This window comes from Mesoplodon densirostris, chromosome 2, assembly GCF_025265405.1.
Source record: "Mesoplodon densirostris isolate mMesDen1 chromosome 2, mMesDen1 primary haplotype, whole genome shotgun sequence".
NCBI classification, from domain to species: domain Eukaryota; kingdom Metazoa; phylum Chordata; class Mammalia; order Artiodactyla; family Ziphiidae; genus Mesoplodon; species Mesoplodon densirostris.
This window is the reverse complement of record NC_082662.1, coordinates 155,056,417-155,077,032: the sequence shown is the minus strand read 5'-3', so window position 1 is coordinate 155,077,032 and position 20,616 is coordinate 155,056,417. Positions and strand designations below refer to the sequence as shown.

The 20,616-nt window shown below is 56.6% G+C and overlaps 1 protein-coding gene across 1 annotated transcript in view; it reads left to right on the top strand.

Moving 5' to 3' along the window:
• The window catches only part of QSOX1 (quiescin sulfhydryl oxidase 1), a 42,026-nt gene extending 23,733 nt beyond the window's left edge, over nt 1–18,293 (top strand). Inside the window, 7 exon segments of the mRNA XM_060088535.1 lie at nt 2,605–2,750; nt 4,375–4,512; nt 6,804–6,933; nt 10,502–10,624; nt 11,414–11,561; nt 15,180–15,359; nt 17,384–18,293. Coding sequence (XP_059944518.1) covers nt 2,605–2,750; nt 4,375–4,512; nt 6,804–6,933; nt 10,502–10,624; nt 11,414–11,561; nt 15,180–15,359; nt 17,384–18,177 — 1,659 coding nt within the window. The 3' untranslated portion in view covers nt 18,178–18,293.
• Nucleotides 18,294–20,616: the final 2,323 nt, after the last annotated feature.

Here is a 20,616-nt window from a genome sequence, read left to right as displayed (position 1 = left end):
AGAGCAGGACTTCAAACCAGGTCTGTCTGCCTCCAAAGCTTGTGTTATTTCCACACTACCCCGCTCGCAAAGAATTGGAGTAAAAAATCTGGGGGGGGGGGGAGGGAACATCAGAGAGCCTCTAATCCCTCTTGAGGAAATGGGGTCCCTTCCCAGGTGAAGCAGATAACAGAATCAGGCGGGTTGGAATCTCCACTCCATCACTTATGTGCTGCGTCTGTGATCACGTTACTCAACTTTCTTGAGCTTCGTTTCCCTGCCTTTGAAGTGGTGACAGTTACCTTTTTTCAGAGTATGTTTGGGAACATCAAGTGAGGCAGTTTAGAGGAAAAGCCTGGATGAGTAACTGGCGCAGAGTACGTACTTTATAAAGATCCATCCCCGGCCTGATGCAGAGAGTCTGCCGTTCCACCGCTGCCCCATGGACTTCGTGGGCCACTGGGCTTTTCCCAGATGCAGAGGTGGGATGGGTGGGTGCCTGGGAGAAGTTCCAAGGCAGTGCAAGGAGATAGAGAGAGGGGGGATGAAATTAAACACGACTGTTGACTCTGAATGGTTTTCCTCCTGAAACTCCCAAAGCACAGTTGAGCGCTCCGAGCTGTCTCCAGACCTCTCAGCCCTGAGAGGGGAAGCATGGAGGTGGGATGGGCAGGGAGCTTTGCTGAAGGTGTGCCTGATCCTTCTGGTCCCATTCCAGGCCTGGGGTCAAGCCTGTACAGGTGATCGATAAATGTTCATTGGAATCAGCTCTTCCTCCTACGCTCCCCCATTCCCCTAGTAACCAAGGGCACTGGTCCCCTGTCCATGCAGAGGTGCCCAGGGATGGTTAGTTTGAGAGGCAGGAGGGCACAGTGGCCAAGAGCCCCAGCTCTGGAGGCAGATCGACCTGGGATTCACAGCCCAGCTCAGGCGCTTGCTACATGTGTGACCTGATCATATGATTTCACTGCTGAGCTTCGGTTTTTGCGTCTACTATATGATAGGAGTTTCATTTTTTTTTTTTTTTTTTTTTTTTTTTTTTTTTTTTTGCGGTACGTGGGCCTCTCACTGCTGTGACCTCTCCCGCTGCGGAGCACAGGCTCCGGACGCGCAGGCTCAGCGGCCATGGCTCAGGGCCCTAGCCGCTCCACGGCATGTGGGATCCCCCCGGACCGGGGCACGAACCCGTGTCCCCTGCATCGGCAGGCGGACTCCCAACCACTGCGCCACCAGGGAAGCCCAGGAGTTTCATTTTTTAAAGAAATACTTACATACATAACTATTTACTAATCGATGTTAGAAGCACTTTTATAAAATTAACCCATTCAGTCTTCTTAACAGCCCTTGGAGGGGGGTATTGTTACTACAATTTTGCAAGTAAGGAAGTTGAGTCTGGGAGAGGTTTAGTCTGGGGGGGCAGGATTTAAACCCAAGCAGCCATGGTATACTGCACCACCTGGCTTGGTCTCCTAGTAATTGTTCCTCTTTCATAGTGAATATTATTTTGAAGATTAAATGAAGCAATCTATATACAGAACATAATACCTATTCAATAAATATTACCTAACAGTATATTTCTCCTTCTTAATTCTTTCTAAAAATAAGGTCGTCACGTCTAAGTATATTTTTCCAATTTGGAATATAGACAGAAAGTCTTACAAATATCAGAACAAAACTGAAACCACTTTTTTTTTCTTCCAAATATCAGATACATACATTTTTAAAAATTATTTTCTTTATTGGGGTATAGTTGCTTTACAATGTTGTGTTAGTTTCCGCTGTACAGCGAAGTGAATCAGCTATATGTATACATATATCCCCTCTTTTTTGGATTTCCTTCCCATTTAGGTCACCACAGAGCATTGAGTAGAGTTCCCTGGCTATACAGCAGGTTCTCATTAGTTATGTGTTATACATATTAGTGTATATATGTCAATCCCAATCTCCCAGTTCAGCCCACCCTCCCCTTTCCCCCCTTGGTGTCCATATGTTTATTCTCTACATCTGTGTCTCTATTTCTGCCTTGCAGACAGGTTCATCTGCCTCATTTTTCTAGATTCCACATATATGCGTTAATAGACGATATTTGTTTTTCTCTTTCTGACTTACTTCACTCTGTATGACAGTCTCTAGGTCCATCCACGTCTCTACAAATAACCCAATTTCGTTCCTTTTTCTGACTGAGTAATATTCCATTGTGTATATGTACCACATCTTCTTTATCCATTCCTCTGTCGATGGGCATTTAGGTTGCTTCCATGACCTGGCTATTGTACATAGTGCCGCAGTGAACATTGGGGTGCATGTGTGTTTTTGAATTTTGGAAACCACATCTTTTTATGCCTTTTACAAATTGTTCTCATTGGAAAGAAAATTACATCAAATTGGGACTGTCCTCAAGGATTCAAGATGTGTGGTCCGCACCATTCTGAGCAGGCAGCGTTTGCACTCCTTACAGCGGGGCAGGTGTGGTTGGCGGCAGGAGACTCTCACTCATCACGAGAGTCTACTCTTGGAAAGGTTTCAAGTCTGGCTAGAGCACAGCTGCCACCCAGGCACTTGCCCAGGCCTTCCCTCTGTCCAGTGGCTTGGCCTACCCCTGCAAGTGTCTCATTGTCTCTGCAGGTGACTCTGGACCTGTCCCAGCGCCAGGGCATAGTGGTGCGCAGGGTCCTGAACACACAGCATGACGTGGTGAACGAGTTTGGTGTCACCAACTTCCCATCTTGCTACCTGCTGTTTCGGAATGGCTCTGACATCCGGATCCCCGTGTGAGTGTCTCTCTGCCCCCTCTCTCCCCTCTCCCTGCGCTCCTCCTTTCTTCCTGCCTCGAGAGGCTGCCAGCCTTTCACAGGGGCTGACGGGTTCTTTCTCCTGTGAGTCTTCCGAGGAGTCCATGGGCACCCTCTGCAGGAGAGGCAGATATCTGCCTATGGTGGGTGGGATGGTAGCCATGCTACAGCCAGGAGTCCGGGCCCAGAACGCTGCCCCCAGCTCAGTAGTTCAGCCTCGGGTCCCCGGCGCACTCAGCACCGGAGCGTTGGCGCTTCTGCCCTGGGAATAGGCCCTGGCCCTATTCCCCATCCTCCTCTCTTCACAGACAGACTCGCTGGCGGGCTGCAAGTGCCTGGCAAGCACTCACATACGCCTGACCCTCCCTCCCTTTGGTTTTCTAATTGCAGAAAAGTTCATTAGGAGCCAGACAATAGCCAGTTCCGAAATGCCAAGAGAGAACAATCAGGCCAGCCGTAGCCCCTCTGTCAGGCTCCGGCTGTTGAATGGCGCCAGATGGTGCCTCAGCGCCCTCCCTGGGCAGATGATTGATGTCCACCCAGCCCTGCGGGCAGGAGTGCGAGGGCCAGGGAGACCAAGGCTGGCCTGGGATGTCCAGTGAGCCACTCCTCAGGGCTATTAGTGCCCTCCCGCACCAGGGCTGGGCAGCGCGGCCACTCGCCCTCACCCGGCCCCTGTCACCTGGCAGCACTGGGCCAGGCCTCGTCAGAGAGCGCTGGCGGGGGGCGGGGTGGGGGCGGCACGATGGCCGCGGGGACAGGGAGGGGCAGGAAGTGCCAGTCCTGGTGGGGAGCGGAGGCATTGTTTCCTCCTTTGGAGCTGGCGGAGGGGAAAATTGTTTGTGATGACGCTGCTTCTGAGCCACCTGCTCGTCCGTAAACATTGGGCCGGGACAGTGGAGTGGAAAGCAGTGCTCCCCCGTGCCAGGTCCCCTGGGGCGTCCCGTCACGCTGCTGGTCTTCACATCCCTCCCTCCAGGGCCCTTGACCAGGAGGCGCCGCCTGCCCTTGAGGACTCCTCTTTATGAGACGAGAGAGAGAAATCAAAAGGATTGTCAGAATTTTCGTGGTTTGGAGTCGTGGCTGCTATTTTTTTAAAATCATGTATCAAACTCCCTTGACCTCCCTGGGGAGTCATGTCACCTCTGGTACCTTGGAGCAAGCTTGTGAGCTTCCTTGAGGCCACGTGCCACTTTGTAGCTTTGGTCTCTGGGGAGGGTCGTCAAACCCACCATCCGGCCCGTGGCCAGAAGGAGCGCTGTCCCCAGAGGGCCCTCCTGCCCGCGAAGGTGCCCTGTCTCCCCACCTCTCCGAGGCAGGTTGAGGAATTCACGGGCCCAGCCGCTTTTCCAGGTGGGATTTTGGCTTCAGACTGGTGTCAGAGAGGCTTTCCACAGCATGAGCAGTGAATAGAAAGGCTAACCTGAAGCAGGGCTGCCCCCATTTGTACCTCACTGAGGATAAGACCGAACGAGGTTCAGATATTTCTGAACAAACGTTCCTGTCAGGTGAGCCACCCGCCTCCTCTCCTGGCGCGAGTTAGCTCTGGGGTTTTGTTCCTCCGCGCTCACTGCCTCTCCCCCACGGTTCCCTTCCCTCACAGGCTTATGGAATCCAGGTTCTTCTACACCACGTACCTGCAGAGGTTCTCCAGGGACACCAGCGAGGCTGTCCCCACCACGGTGCCTGTGCCCAACGCCTCTAGCACTGCAGCCCCTACCATGTGGAAAGTTGCAGATCCGTAAGGCCACGCCCGGTCCTCCTCATCCCTTCCCTTCCCCACCCTCTCTTCTAATCACAGACACCACCCCTTCCTTCCACACTCTGTTCCTTGTCACAAGCTTGGCACGTGTCATCCTGAACCCAGACCCCCCAAGGGCTGGCCTTGGCCTATGGAGGGCCCTGGCCGCTGGCCACACACAGGAGAGTCTTAAATGTGCGGAGGCGGCAGCGTCCGTTGACTGTATCCTTCATGATGGAACGCATACTTTCCGACGCCCACGTTCCTTAAGCTTAATTCTATTCAAGACCAAGTAGAATCAGCTTGGAAGGATAATCTGCAGCCTCCAAAACAACTTCCCACCCAAGCAGTTATTTCTTCAGCACAGATTTTTGAGTACCTGCTATGTGCTAGGCACCATAAATACCGACTGTGCAGGGCAGATGCAAGCCCTGCCCAGAGTTTACAGTCCCTTCGCAGCATCCCTTCTAGGAAGGCACCCGACCTCACTTGAATGCCTCTGGTGTCAGGGAGCTCACTACTTTTCAAGGTAGCCAGTGTCATCGTGCACAGTTGTAAGCACAAGGTAACTGTTCTCTCTGAGGCTCCTTGGCTCTGCCTGGTGGTAGAATTTCTGCTTGTTGGGCAGGGAGGTGGGGCCGTAGACCTCTTGCTCTGGCCCCCAGCATGGTACCACGTGGAAATGGCTGACCAGGAAGCTCAGAGCTGAGTCCAGAGGGCGGCTTCCACAAGGGGGCTGCACGAGAGAACTGGGGGCAGGGTCACTGGATTTCGGGAAGGATTTTGCATCCCAACATGAGAGACTCTAAGGGTGGAAAGTGCTAGTGGAGAGGTTTGTAGTAAATCAGGTGGGAAGGAAAGAGAAAGTAAGAGGTGGGCATGCTCATTATAATCATTCAATTATGATTATTCAGATCATTCAAATTGCTATTATGGCTGACACTTATAGTCTTACGTGCCAGGCTCTGCTGGGCACTTCCGTCCATTATCTCCTTTAGTCAGGGGGCCACTCCTTGAGGCAGAACACAGGAACCGAGAGGTAAACTGAGGCCCCAGGACACGGAAGTGGAGCAGAGGGAGGGGACTTTGGCACGAGGGTAAAGCGCAGGTGGCCACAGTGCTCACCCTGTCAGCTGACCTTGTTGGCTTCCCACCACCTCAGGAGGCAGGTGGGGCAGGAGTCCATTTTACAGGTGAGATCACTGAGGCCGGAGAGGCGGGTTGAGTTGCCCAAGCTCCCAGAGCTAGGTCACCATAGAAGGAGGCAAGCATCTAGGGGTCAGGAGGCAGGGGTAGAGAAGCAGCCCTTCCCTCAGGACCCTGAGCCCAGATCCCACAAGAGCGTGATGGGCACGGAGTGGAGCAGCCAGCTTGGAGCCTGCAACCCTTCCCCCAGGGCTGGGGTCAGCCCGAGAGGTGCAAGGTGAAGCCCCGATGCCCAGGGTCTGGCAGCTGCAAGGACGTCAGCCAAAATAAATGTAAACCCCACTTCCCCTTCTCCCCAACCCCATTCTCAGCCTTGGCGGGCAGCCAAACCCTTGGTCTTTCAAAGAGCACCCAGCTTCTCGAGCCATGTTGTGTGGGTGCGCCCCTGTTGGTCTACTTGTCTGTCCCTAGGGATCTTTGTTCAGAACAGAGAATGAAGCTCAACCTTCTACTAGTGGCCTGATAAAAACACCTTTAGTGAGTGATGGGAGAGGCTGGCCCTGGACCTGCAGAGGGGGAACCCTACTCTGTGCCAGGAGCTGCTGAGAGTTTTACATTTGTGCTTTTGTTTAATCCTCTCAGCAACCTACCTGTGAGCAAGTTATTACTATCCCCATCTTACAGATAAGGAATTGAGGCTCAGAGAAGTTAAGTAATTTGCCCAAGATCACACAGGTAGTTACTGGCAGAGCCAAATGCTAACTTATTTATTTTATTTTATTTTATTTTTACTGAAGTATAGTTGATTTACAGTGCTGTGCCAATCTCTGCTGTACAGCAGAGTGACTCAGTTATACACAGACAGACATTCTTTTGCATTATGGTCTATCACAGGATGTTGAATATAGTTCCCTCTGCTATGCAGTAGGACCTTGTTGTTTACCCATCCTATGTATAATAGTTTGCATCTTTTAACCCCAAACTCCCAACCCTTCCCTCCCCAACCCCGAGTGCTGCTGACTCACAGGACTCTGTGACCATCAGTAGCGCCTCCTCTTCCCTCCCTTTGGTCCTGGGTGCTCCTCCCCAGCCCCTGCCCCATGGTTAATACCCTTTTCTCTCTCTGGCTCCCTCTGGGTCCTCAGCTCCAAGATCTACATGGCTGACCTGGAATCTGCACTGCACTACATCCTCTGGGTAGAAGTGGCCAAGTTCTCTGTCCTGGAGGGGCAGCGCCTGGTGGCTCTGAAAAAGTTCATGGCGGTGCTGACCCAGGTGAGCAGGGCCCTGCCCTCCCTTGTCCGGCAGCTCCACACCACACGGGATCAGTGCGCATCCCTGAAGCAGGCGCTGGGCCAGCCCCTCCCTCGGGAGCTCGTGGTCGGGCTGGACACCTGGACCCGCGGCTGTCCCAGTCTACCATGGGCTGCTACTCTGCGGTCTGCGCCCTCCTCCCGTCAGCCCCGTACCACCAGGGACAACCCCCTTCCCCGACCCCGCCCTGTGCAGAGGGGTGGGTGGGACCCAGGGCCTGATGGCCCTGGGGATATTCCCAGCTGGCTCTGCCTGCCTGAGTCCTCCACCTCAGGCCGAGCCTGGAGTGTGGCCTCTCACTCCCTGCCGTGGTCACTGGGAAAGCAGGACCCGTGGACCCCAGTGAAGGAAAGAAGGCTTTTCTGAATCTCCTCTTTTTCCTCCCAGACTCTGGCCAAAGTCTGACGCAGCTCCCTGGCCTTAGCCGTGCCTTCCTTATTCCTTTGTCGTTTCCTGCCGGCATGGCTACTCCTCCAAGTGTAGCTTCTCCTTACGGAGGACCTGATGTGTGTCAGGCATTTAATCCTCTTAATTTCGCCGCAGGGTGGCAAGTGCTACCCCCATGTAAGAAGTACAGGTCGCTCAAGTGATGTGCCTCAGGCCTCCTGTTTGGTGGTGTCGTGGCCAGGATTTGAACTGGGGTCCCAGCTTTAGAGCCTGTGCCCCTTCTCTGCCACGCTCCTTGCTCGTCTCTCAAGGTGAGATGTGGGCTGCCTCTCCCCTCTGCACCGGCCGCCCCCTCCCTCCCTGCATCCTTCTCCGCGGCTGCAGGTCCCCTGCCAGGGCTGCCCTACTTAAATCCCGAGGCTCTGGCTGCCGAGGACTTGCTGAGTCAGCTGCGGGCTCTGGTCCCCCTCAGAGGCTGGCTGCTGACTCAGCCACCTTGGCCCCCGGGGAGCCAGGTCTGAGCCCCTCTTGCTGGCGCAGGTCTGCGGGCAGCTGGGACTACCTCTGGGGGTGGTCTGCGCCTCTCCCTCGGGAACTGCCGCCAGCCTGGTCCCTCTTCCCTCCTCACCAGTCCTGGCCTCCTGGTCCACTTGGCTTAGTGACGGACATCTGTGGTTACATTGAGGACCCTGTGAGGTGGCAAGTGCTTGTCACAGTGCTGTTCCAGTCTAAGGCAAGACAGCTTTCAGGCCCTCTCAGATGTTCCACGCAGACTTCAGCCCAGTCTGATAATAGAGCCTTTCCTCAGAGGCCTTGTGAGCCGCTTGGTCCTCAAGTTGCTGAGGCCCAGGGTGGCTGACCCAGAGGATCAGAGGGGAAAAGTCCTCGAGTGGTTCTGTGTGCTGTCTTCCTACCTGACACATGAGGCGGGGCCCCAGGAAGCAGAGAGGGGGTCCCCTTACCGCCCCAGTCCAGTCCACTCTGAAGAACTCATCCCAGGGGAATTGTTTATTGTGTGCTGCTTGCATCTCTCAGCTGGACTCAAAGCTGGTTTGGGTTTGGCTCCCAGTGGGACTGTTGCAGCCAGTGTGAGGGAAAAGAATGAGACCCAGGAAATGCCTGAGCGGGGCAGACGCTTAAGCAGCACCCTCTCAGTGGTGCCCGCCGAGCTTCTGCCCTCAGCAATGCTGCAACTGAGTTTGGGGTGAAGGAGTCCTCCCTGCCAGAAGCCAGGGCCCTCAGAGAGGAAAGTGGAGGGCTGGGGGACACGGGCTCAGGGGCATCTGCTATGCAGCATAGCCCCTGGAGACTGCGGAGTATTCTGGCCCTACCACCCTTGCCTTGGTAGCTTTATCCTGAGTAGCAGTAATAGTAGCAGTGGGCTTCCCTGGTGGCGCAGTGGTTGAGAGTCCGCCTGCCGATGCAGGGGACGCGGGTTCGTGCCCCGGTCCGGGAGGATCCCACGTGCCGCGGAGCGGCTGGGCCCGTGAGCCATGGCCGCTGAGCCTGCGCGTCCGGAGCCTGTGCTCCGCAACGGGAGAGGCCGCAACAGTGAGAGGCCCGCGTACCGCAAAAAAAATAAAAATAAAAAAATAATAGTAGCAGCTACCGTTTCTTGAGCTCTGACAAGGTGTCAGACTCTGCAAGGTACTCCTTTGTGTTTTAGCTTATCTGCATTTCTCAGAACAGACTCCACGGGGTGGGTACTAGCATTATCCCATCACAGAGAGAGGAATGGAGCCCCAGAGGGGTAAAGCACCTTGTCCAAGGTCCTCCAGCCAGTGAGTGGCTGAGCTGAGATTTGCGCCTACGTCTCATCTAACCCACACCCTTATGCACTACGTGCGTGGAGCACTGAAAGGCTGAGTGAGTAGAGCTCACTCTGCCTGCTCAGCCTTAGGGACCTGTCAACTGTGAGTATGGCCAGTCGGGAGGCACTGCCCTGCGGCCCAGCCCGGGATCTCCCTGCTTCCTCACGGAAGCGGCTGGCAGGACCGGCCACTGGGTGGCGTGTGGTCACCAGGGTTTCCCTGCTCCCGGCGCAGGGTGACTCCGTGTAGTCCAGAGCCCCTTAATTCATCCTTCCTCCTGACGCCGTGGCCTTAGAGGGCGTCATTCTTCCAAATCAGGATGATGGGTGAAGGTCAGTGAGAAACGCTGACTTGAAGCTGTAAATTTGTGTTGAGAGCCCAGAGGCCCGTGTGAGCTGACCGAGAGGGAGCGTGTCAAAGCACAGGATTCTTTCCGGCCACTTCTCCTGCTGGGGGACAGTGTCCAGCCTGGAGATAAGAATACGCCATGACTTTCTCAGAGGACTGGGTCCCTTGGCAGGTTTTTCTGTTTAGGGGTCATTCCTGTCTCCAGCACCCTTCTTCTCACAAATGTTTTTCTTTGCTGTTTTTCCTCCTGTGTTGCCCTCTCGACCTGCCTCTTCGTGGTTTATCTGACCTGCTCTGCTACGGCAGCCCTCTCTCTCCCTCCTCCCCCGACCCTGGGTGTGTTTGTGCGTGCCCGCACACAGGCATCCATCCTCGTCCCTGGAGTCCTTGTGGTTTTAAAGTGCTGATACTAATCCGATTTGAGTTGACTTATTGTCAGAGTGGCTTTTCATGCTCCTCAGAGACTGTTGGGAGTTCCCATCAAGATTTGGATCTCGGCTCAAGCCCCTGCACTGCCTTGTCCCCATTGGCAGCCCGTGGAATACAAATGAAAGGCCATTTGCCAGCCTCGCCCAGCTGGTCAGTTAGCGAGTCAGCTGCTCTATCAGAAGACGAGCTGAACAGAGGCCCGTGTGGCCCAGGGGTCCCAGCAGCCCTGGGCGGCGACACAGGAAGGTGCTCAGCCTTCCTCCCAGTGAGCGTGTGGTCGGGTCAGAACCGGAGCCTGCGGCCTGGAGAGGGGGTGGCCTTGAGGGCCTGGTCCCACTGAGCGCCTCTGCCCACCCCTCCCCCTTGCCTTCGCAGGTGCCCCAGAGCAAAGGTAGTGAGGAACCCACATGTGGGTGTTAGGCAGGATGTTTTCCCGGTGGTCTTGGAACATTCTAAAACACTGCCCGGCCCACTTCAGCCTGGCCCCTGGCCTTCCCCAGGACTGCGGAACTCTCGGGGAATTATTTCTCACTCTCCCCTTATCGCTCCCATAGTACTTCCCTGGCCAGCCCTCGGTCCAGGGCTTCCTGCATTCCATGAATGACTGGCTCAAGAAGCAGCAGAGAAAGAAAATTCCCTACGGTTTCTTTAAAACTGCCCTGGGCAACAGGAAGGAGGTGAGTGTGGGAGGGCTAAGGCGGATCTCCACCTCAGGCTCAGATATCTATGGGAGTGGAAGGGCTTCACCCTGTCCCCTCTGACCTCTGTCACCGACCTGCACTCAGGAGGGAGGCAGTGATCGTGGTCGGTCCTCCCATTAGGAGCGAGTAAACTGCTGTTTATTGAGCTCTCTTTGTACAGACCTCATTTAATCCCCGCAGCATGAGTGGAAGGCAGATAGTATCCCCATTTAGCAGATGAAGAAACAGAGGTCAAGTAAGTTGTCTAAGATCATACAGCCTGTAAGTGGTTGGGCTGGGAGTTAGAACCAGTTGTGAGACCCCGGTGGTGAGAGAGCGTTTAATTCCAGCCCTCTGTTGCTCCCCGGCATGCTGTGCTCCTCAGCAGCGCTTCTGTCCAGGGGCAGCTTTCTGGGCTCCTGCTGTCACCACTGTTTGCAAAGGTGGGCACGTCAGCCAGGAGAGGTGCAGAACCTCACACACGTGCGGGGTGTCAAAGCTTGACGGGACCTTAGAGATGACCCCCCTCGTTCTACAGAGGGGAGGCTAAGGCTAGAGTAACAATGTGACCCGGTCTGTGTCACGGGTTCTCAGACCTTCTGCTCCTTTGACGGGTGTCGCCAGTGGAAGGGAAATGCCACCTTCAAGGTGATAAACTGAGAAAGGGACCATTTGTTCTGGGGCTCTGTGCTGACCTGGAGTCTTCTGCAAGTTGCCCTCCCCACTTCCCACGCCAGCTCCTTTTTCTTTTCCACATATGCATTCATGCTCGTATGTGTCCCTTAGGGCGCTGTGATTGCCGACAAGGTGAACTGGGTAGGCTGCCAAGGGAGTCAGCCGCATTTCCGCGGCTTTCCCTGCTCCCTGTGGGTCGTCTTCCACCTCCTGACCGTGGAGGCAGCTCGGCAAAATGTAGACCACTCACGAGACACAGGTGAGTCTGGGCCTGTGCACCCTTGTGCCTCAGCTGGCCCCGTCCTACCCTTCGCTGGCTCCCTGCTGCAGGCCTGAATTTAGGGGAGTCCGCCTTTGCAGCTGGCCACATACAAGCAGCGGGGAACCAGAGCGGGGAGGGCCTGGAGTAGCCACTCGGTCCTGCCCTATGCCCCGAGGTGGTGCCCCACAAACGGGCGTGAGGCTGCTCCCTGGCTTTCTTGTAGCCATAAGCCTGATTTATTTTTAGTCTTCACGAGAGAGTTCTGGTTCTATTTTTTATACTCCCATAAAGAAAAGAACTATGTCTATTTCACAGTTTATGCGGCTGATACCGTAGACTCTGAACAATTTTACTGCACTTCCCACTGAAAAATCATTTTCTAGGGGAACCTGGGGAAGTACTTTTCCCCCTTTGCCCGGTTTCATCCCCAAACCATGCAGCTGCCCTCCACGACCCACACTGCCCCACAGCCGCACACAGCGACTGAACGGGTGGGCATCTAGCTCACGGAGGGACCAGGCTGACGCCAGGCCCTGGCCCCGCCTGGAGGACACAAAGGAGGAAGAGGCAGTCCCTGCTCCCAGTGGACTGTGAGACAGGTGGGCACGGGGCCGCCATGCAGCCTGCCAGGGCCCAGGGGGAAGCAGGATGTGCGGGTGGAAGAGAGGGAACGCCCCACGCCATCGGGAAGGGCGGGAGGAGGTAAGTGAGGGGGAATGATGGACAGGAGTCCCCGACAGAGGAGACGGCCTACACAGAAGCAGAGGGAACAGGGGGAGCTGCCGGGTGTGCGGACAGCCAGGCAGTCTGTCAGCCCGGATTTACGGAGCGTCTCCAAAGAGCCGGGCCCCCGCTCTAGGGGTGGGGTACAGCAGTGCATGCAGCGAGACGTCCCTGCCTCAAGGGGACAATAGTCCAGTGGCAGGAGACAGACAGTAAACACGCAGATCATTTCAGGTGTGATGGTGAGTCGGTGAAGAAGACAGAGCCAAGCGGTGGGGGAGGGGGGCTGGGGAGGGGATGCTGTGTTTAGACAGGGTGTCTGGCTGGGGGAGGCTTCTCGGAGGAGGCGCCCCTGTGCTGAGACCTGACTGGTGAGAGGGAAGCAGCGGTGGGACATCTGGGATGAGAGCCTCCCGGGCTGTCTGCTCAGGCTGCCATAACAAGGTGCTACACACTGGGTGGCTTAAACAACAGAAACGTGTCTTCTTACAGTTCTGGAGGCTGGAAGCCCATGATGAAGACGTTGGCAGGGTTGGTTCTGCTGAGGCCTCTCCTTGGTTTTGTAGATGGCCATCGTCTCCCTGGGTCTTCCCATGGTCCTCAGTGGGGGTGTTCCTGGATGCGTCCAATTTCCTCTTCTTACGAGGACACCAGTCCTATTGGATTAGGATGTACCCCAGTGACGTCATGCTCACTTAATCACCTCTTTAAAGACGCTGTGTCCACATACAGGCACATTCTGAAGGACTCAGGGCTAGGACTTCAACCTAAGAATTTTAGAGGACACAGGTCAGCCCGTAACACAGGTCAAGGACTAGTAAGTGCAGGGAACACGTGTGGTGTGTGTGCAGCACCAAAAGGCGGCCAGTGTGGCAGAGCCTGGGAGTGCGGGAAGCAGGAGAGGAGGTGGGCTTGGAGGTCCTAGTGAGGGAGGGAGGGAGATTTCAGTCTCTGTATTATGAGAATCTACTAGTGACCTTAAGCAGGGAGTGATGCACACGATCGGTGCTCGAGAGCGATTACTGGGTGGCGGGTGGGCAACAGCAGGGCAAGGGGGACGCAGAGCAGCCAATTAGGAAGTTGAGGAGCTTGTCCAGGAGCCGTGGTGGTGGCCTAGACGAGAGGTGTGGGTGTGCACGTGGAAGAAGAAGTGGGCAGGTTTGGGAATAGTGTAAAGGTAGAGCTGATAGGACTCAGTGACGGATTGGATAAAGACTATGCAGGATCAGGGACTCTGGTCGGACCTTGGACTTGCTGGGCCTCGGGTAGTTGATGGTCCTATGAGCCGGGGAATGGGAAGGCTCAGGGCGGGGAGGGAGTAGATGGGGGAGGGTACACTTAGTGGTCTGTGCCTATTGGATCTCAATGGAGATGTAGGCAGTTGAGTCTGCAGGTCTGGGGGGAGGTCCAGGATAGAGATACAAATCTTGTGGTCATTAGCCTATAGACGGTAGTTAAGGCCTCAGGACTGGAGGAGCCCATTAGAGGGTGGGCAGAGAAGAGTGCTGAGGCCTGAGCTCTGGGGCATTCAGCATCCAGACCTCTGCTAGGGGAGCAGGGGCCAATAAAGGTGACTAAGAAGGAGTGGCCATTGCAATTTCAAGAGGTCCCCCAACATAAAGAGTTTCAAGAGCGAGGACATAGTCAGCCGAGTGGGGAGGCGGCGTGAGGCGAGGACCTCGCTGGCGAGAGCCGCTTCAGTGGGTTAGTGGAGAGAAAGGCCTGGTTGGGTTGGGCTGGAGAGGAGCCGGGAAGAAATTGGAGGCAATGGGGGAGTGATTGGGGTGTGACGGGGGTCAGAGAAGGGGTTTCTTTGTTGTAGTTATTTTTCCTTGTCGGAAGGAGCCCATACAAGGGAGACATTGATGATGCCATAACACAAGAAAATATTTGCAGGAGTGAAATCTTGGAAGGGGCGAGAGGGGTGAGGTCCAGAGCATGAGCTGGGCGGAGGAGGCGAGGATAGCTGCAGGGCAGGTAGTGAGTGGGTGACGGGGGTGGAAGCAGGAGCTGAGGGGGCTGAGGAGGTGAGAGGCAAGGCACAGCTTGGCGTGGGCACTGACATCGCCAGAACCGAGGGCACGGGCAGTGGTGGTGAGTGGGACAGAGAGCAGCTTGCTGAAGTCCCAGTGGATGGAGGGGTCAGACTCGGAGATGGAGCTTTTAAAGGGCTGGGGGGTTCGCAGCAGGAAGGAGAGAGAGTTTGGAAGCAACCGACAGCAGGGAGGGTACTTCCGCCACCTCCAGCCCTGAGTGTGGAAGACAGAGGGGTTTAAGGGGGGCGGGTTTGGGGGAGCAGTGGTATCTTCAGGGAGGAGCCTGTGTCAGAGCAAGAAGAGGGGGGTTATTCAGAGCCTGTGCTGTTGCCAGGCCAGAGAGCCCAGTGGGAGGAAGTGAGGGGGCCGGGGAGAAATGGAGAGAAATTAGGGAGCGTTCGGGGACAGATCGGGATGGGCTCTGGATGCAGCACGGCAGGATGGGGAGCACGTTGGAACAGGAAGCCTAAAGCAGGAGGGGCAGAGTAGGGGCCCACGGGATGGGTGATGGGCACTCTGGCCCCTGCCTTCCTCTCCAGCCACGTCTCTAAGGGCCTGAGTGTCCTGACAATGCGTTTGGACTTTATCCTGAGTGTCCGTAAGTGGTGAGGGCCTGGATAAGAGGCAGACAAGGGAAACTGAGGTTTACGAGTTTGGGAGGAGATGGGGTCAACTCGAACATGACCCCTGGGAGGTGAAGTAGACAGGGAGACCTGGGCCCCTCACCAGGTGGGCTGGGGTGTGTGTTCCCCGTGCAGAGGCGACCACGGTGGGCCTGTGATGGGAACGGTGGTGGAGCCAGCAGGGGCAGGCAGCCGGAAGGGCCCCTGTGACTGGAGTCTCCTCTCCCCTGTAGCCAAGGCCCAGGAGGTCTTCCAGGCCATCCGGGGCTACGTTCGCTTCTTCTTTGGCTGCCGAGCCTGCGCTGGCCACTTTGAGCAGATGGCCACTGACTCCGCGCACAAGGTGGGGAATCTGACCAGCTCCATCCTCTGGTTCTGGTCTAGCCACAACAAGGTCAACGCTCGCCTCGCAGGTAAGGAAGGGCCTGCCTCCAAGGCTGGAGTCACCTGCAGAGGGAGGATGAGGCGGGGGAACTTTGGAGTCTGGGACCAGAGGCAGGAGTCGGGACCTTCTTTGTCCTCTAGGTTACACCCCATGTTTCACGGTGCTTCTCAGCACCCAGAGCCCTTTCACGTGCTCTACCAGCCCTGCTGATGTATGTCAGTATCATTAGACCTATTTTCTAGATGAGGAAGCTCGGGCTTTGGCACCGTGAGACCCTGGTCTTCCGATGCCATTGCTCACTCTCTCACCCACAGCAGGGTCCCTCCCTCTGGCCTGTTGGGGTCCCTTTCCTGCCTCGCATGTCCTGCTTTCTGGCTGTTGGCCCCTTACTCAAACCAACAGAGAAGAGAGAGCTGGGCCTCTCCCCGCCCTGGGAGGGGTATAATGATAAAATGTACTTGAAAGAGAAAATCCTGGTCCTTCCTAGACAAACCAGGGACCGATTCTCACGGGGGAGGCCTTGTCTTCTGAATATACCTCATTTACAGTGTTTTCTATTCCCCGTGCACAGGAGTCAGATGGGTCCAGCAGGCAAAAGCATTAAACTCCAGGGGTGACCAGAAGCTGGTGGGTGGGGAGGGAGCCAGCTGTGGACGGAGCCTGGGCTTGTCTGTGGGGAGAGAGGAAGTGTGTTTGGCTGGGACAGACCTCCCAGGGGCGGGAGGTGTGGGATGAGGCCTGGGGCAGGGCCAAGGTCAAAGAAGCCCTTGGAGCAGGTAGCTGTGCAGGTGGCTGCACTTGGTCTGCATCTCCTGGGGCCTCGTGGTGGACTTCAAACGAAGACACCTGCTGTCTCTCCTCCCACCCCTTCTCTCCCTGCCCCTGTCCCGCCCCTGCCACCAGATGCTCATCTGACCCTCCAGCCTCAGGACCTGCAGGCTCCTGGCTTCTCTGGGGGCCCAGCTGCTGCTGGAGGGCCAGGAGCCCATGCCTCTCCCTGAAGGGAAGGCCGAAAGGAAGGCAGTGTCCTACTCTCTCTAGAGGGGTCCTTTCAGATCAACTAGTAACGATAATGAGCAGGTGCAAACGGAGCGCTCACTTTTGCAAGGCCTGATCACTATTCTCACTGGACCCTTGGAATCTACACGTTGCTCCCTCCCCAAAATAATCATTCGGATTTTTACATCACTTACTGCTGCTGCTTTTTCATTCTGGCCAGCAACCTTTTTTTTCCTGTTAAACCCTTTAGGGGAGGTGCCTCCTCCAAGAGAGATGGGCTGATGGCCATTCCCCAGGTGACACTGGAAGAGGGGCCGGTGGCAGGCCCTCTGGGGCTCAGCCTGGGGCTCTGCCCAGGTGCCAGCCCTTCTTGGGGTCCCAGGAGCCTGGTGGGAAGGGCAACTTCTTGACTCTCTCCTGAGTGTCCTTTTCCCCATCCAGGCCCCCAGGCCTCCCCACACCCCACCCCTTGGGGCCCACCTGAGGAAGAAATTCCACTAACTCCTACCTACCCCCGAGGGCCGCAGGGGGTAAAGGAGAATGCCTCGTAACTACCATGTGCCTTGAACTCTTGCTTTAAAAACATTTTCCCTTTGATTACAAAAAGAATGTATCTTCACTTGCATAAAACCTGGGAAATTTTAGGAAAACGCAAAGAAGATACGTACTAGTGGACCATCCAAAGTCTGCAAGACAGATCGTTCTGAGTCTTCTTGCCCTTTCTCATGTCTGGTCCAGGGGTACAAACCAGCAGTGAAGTTGACAGAGACAGTGGGTTAACACGGGGAAGTGACTGGAAGGGAAGCTGTGGAGTTCTGGGGGCGGGGGAGGGTAGGAACATCCTCTCCCAGAGAGGCACCAGTGTTGGGCTCTGCGGTGCGCCAGGCCCTGTGCTAGGTCTTTCATCTGCCCTCTCTCATGCCCATCCTTTCCCAGGGCAGCAGTGCCCCCTTTTTGCAGATGAGGGAGCTGGCCTTCTGAATGGAAGAATGCGGTCTGGGCTTCCGGGTGGCCAGTGTGTCACAGGCAGCCTGTGTGTGCTTCCCTCCCCAGGTGCCCCCAGCGAGGACCCCCAGTTCCCCAAGGTGCAGTGGCCACCCCGTGAGCTCTGTTCCGCCTGCCACACTGAACTCCAGGGTGCGCCCGTGTGGGACCTGGGCAACACCCTCAACTTCTTGAAGACCCACTTCTCTCCGAGCAACATCATCCTAGACCTTCCTTCAGCTGGCCCAGGCCCGCGGAGGAGTGAATAGAGGATGGCTGTCCCCCCAATGTAGGTGGAGCTGGAGCTGGCGACTGGAAGTTTTACTCTGGGCCCTGAGAAGGCTGAGATCATGATGGGCCCGGGGACAATGTCCCCTGGAACCACCACCGCAGATGTTCCAGCAGAGGGACCTGGGGCAAGTCACCCCCAGGAGATGCAGGCTGGCCTCAGCATGGCCAGAGATGAGCCAGACCAGGAAGCTCCTGAGCACATAGCGGAGCTTCAGAGGGATAAGTTGGAGCAGCCAAAAGGGCGGCAACGCTTGAGCAGGCGAGACACAGGAGCCGTGTTGTTGGCTGAATTCCTGGCTGGGTAGAACCTCCCCAGAGGCCCTTCAGAGCTGAGGCGAGTGGGCCGCAGCTCCAAGCAGCTGGCCAGCGTCCCTGACGGGGAGCCAGAGGCCAGGGCCAGGCAGGGCCGGAGCCAGTGGCTGCAGGTGCTGGAAGGGAACTTCTCCCACCTGGACATCAGCCTCTGTGTGGGGCTCTCCTCCGTGTCCTTCATGGGCCTGCTGGCTGTGTACACCTACTTCCAGGCCAGGATGAGGGCCCTGAATGGCTATGCCAGCCACCCCGCAGCCTGAACCGTCCAACTTGGGAGGAGGCAGGGTAGGGAGCTGCCATCCGTGGGCTCTTCCAGCCCCCTGCACCCCACCCCTCCCACCTTGTTCCTTGTCCAGGAAAACCAGTTGCTGCAGCAAACCTCCCTGGGGCTTCTGGAAAGGGATGTTCCATAGACAGGAAGACATGCACAGGGTCCAGGTTCCTCTGCCAGCACAGGGGGAGGACAGCCTTGGGCAGTGGGGTTGGGAGACTCCGTCCTGGGCCTCTCAGCACCGAATTCCTCTTTTTCAGCTTGTTTGAAGCCCTGCCTCATTCTTCCTGAAGCTTCAGTGATTCCCGCTTGGTGTTGGCCCTAAACTGGGGCCAGTGAGGCTGCAATTTCCAAGGTTTCCCATCTCCAGAGGAGGGGCCCCTGGGGCTGGAGTGGACTCCTTACTACATCCCAAGACTCCGTCCATCCCGCTACAAAGCGCCCTTTGCACCAGAGAAGGAAGGACTGCCTCTGGCCCTCTGTGCCCGCTCATCCTCCAGCCCCTCAGACCCTCCTGGGTGGGGTTTGGCTTTAGGGTGGGCTCTGGAAGCTTCTGGAAGTCATGCTGATCTCCCAGGTGAGGTCTGTGGGAGGAGGGCCTCTGGCTGGCTCCTTCCCAAACCTTGGGTACAGGAAAGGTACAGGGTGGAATTGGTGTGGTGATGGTACTGGGCTGGGGGTGGGGGGTTAGGGAGGGCTGTTGGGATCTCTAGTGCCTTAGCTGTGAGAGGCTGAGTGAAGCGTTTGCTTTGAACATGCTTTGGCTTCTCTGCATTGGGCTCCACCCCTCTTGGAGCTGGGTCTTTTGTCTCTTGTTGATTTTCATCTCCAAAATAGATGCTAATCTTTACTGTGGAGGGAGGGGAGTGTCGTCCCTCTCAAGGGTCCACCTTCCATCCTGTAGAGGTTAAAAGGGTCAGAGGGGAGGGTGACGCTGTGCACATGCTTGATCCCCACTCTGCCCCGCGGTCGAGGGGGCTCTGGAATAAATTATTTTTGTTAAGGCAAGCGCCGGTGTGTTCCTCAACTTGCTACTAGTGTCCGGGTCTGGGTAGAATGCAAAACCCAGCCTGACCTGGGATGCAGCCAGCTCCCGGGGCTCAGAGCGCCCTTGTCATAGCCCCTGTCTCCTGGATGGGGCCCTCCCCCACTGTCCACAGAGCTCTCTGTGCCCCGAGCCCCTCAGTCCCGCCTCCCCCCCACCCCGCCCGCTCCCCCGCCCTCCCAGGGAGCACCTGCCCCGGTGCTCTCAGTTCTGCCCCAGGAAACTCCGCCTGCGCCTGCCTGACCCCTCCTCAGGCAGGCGGCCTACATCTCCAGCTCTCCTTGGAGGAAGGAGAGAGGGCTTGTTTTCCAGAGCCAGCCTGGGCTGCCTGCTCAGCAGGGAGGAGTCAGCCAGATTGGAGAGCCTGCCCCTAATCCTGCCTGCAGGGTTGGTTCTACAGGGATCAGAGCAGCTGATAATGAGCCTCATTAAGGGAGAGCAGGAGCCTCAATCCGATTTGGGGTTTTCTCTTGGACATCTTCGCTCTGCTCAGATGGCCTCGGTCCTGGGTGGAGCAGGTGGGGTGCCAAGCACGCTCCCTCTGCTAGGGCAGCTGGGTGGGGAGGGTGGAGGGGGGCAGGCAGGTCGACCCCCCGCTTCCCTGCTTGTGTTAGCCCTGTGTCACCTCCTTAGCTGCCTGGCTCCTCGGGTGGATTGCAGCCCGGAGCCTCTCTGCAGGCCTCTTGTCTGTCCAAGAGTTTCCTCTCTGTGTCCTTGCTCTAGTCACCCACCTGCCCCCTCCATCCTCCAAGGCGGGCTTGGCTCATCTCTGCCCCCGCCCCGCGGGACCCTGGCTGACAGGCTGACAGGCCCACCAGAGGGTGAAAGAGGCTCCCGGGGCCAGTGCCCACTGGGCCAAGACCGCTTGAGTACGCCCGCTTCCTCACCCCCTGGTACCTGACACGATGCCAAGAGTGGAGGATTTCTACCAGCCAGCCCTTATGGCTCCAGTGACCGTATTTTCTAAAACCAGGATCGGGTGTTCAGAGAATTAGGACGAGGCTGGAAAAGCTGATAGAGCAGCCCCAGCTCCACGGTGACTGCCCACAGTGCCCGAGGCAGGAGGCAGGGCCTCACATGGGGCCACCAGGGCCCTGGTGGTGGCTGTGGGTCCCCTTCGTCACCGCGGCCTCTGGCAGGCAGCCGAGCATCTTTTCACCCCGTCCCAGCCCCTCTGATTGATAAACAGGGGTGGGCCTCCTCCTTAGCAGGACTGCTGCCTTTCACCTTGATTTCCCCAGGGCTCGTAGAAGCATTCGATAAACCCGCTTCGCCCACCAGCTGGTCCCCTCCCCCACCCGGGCTGCCAGCCTGGGAGCTGGGGCTTCTGTGGTTTGAATGCAGCCCGCCTGTCGTTCTAGGTTGTTCTCTGCACCTTAGGAG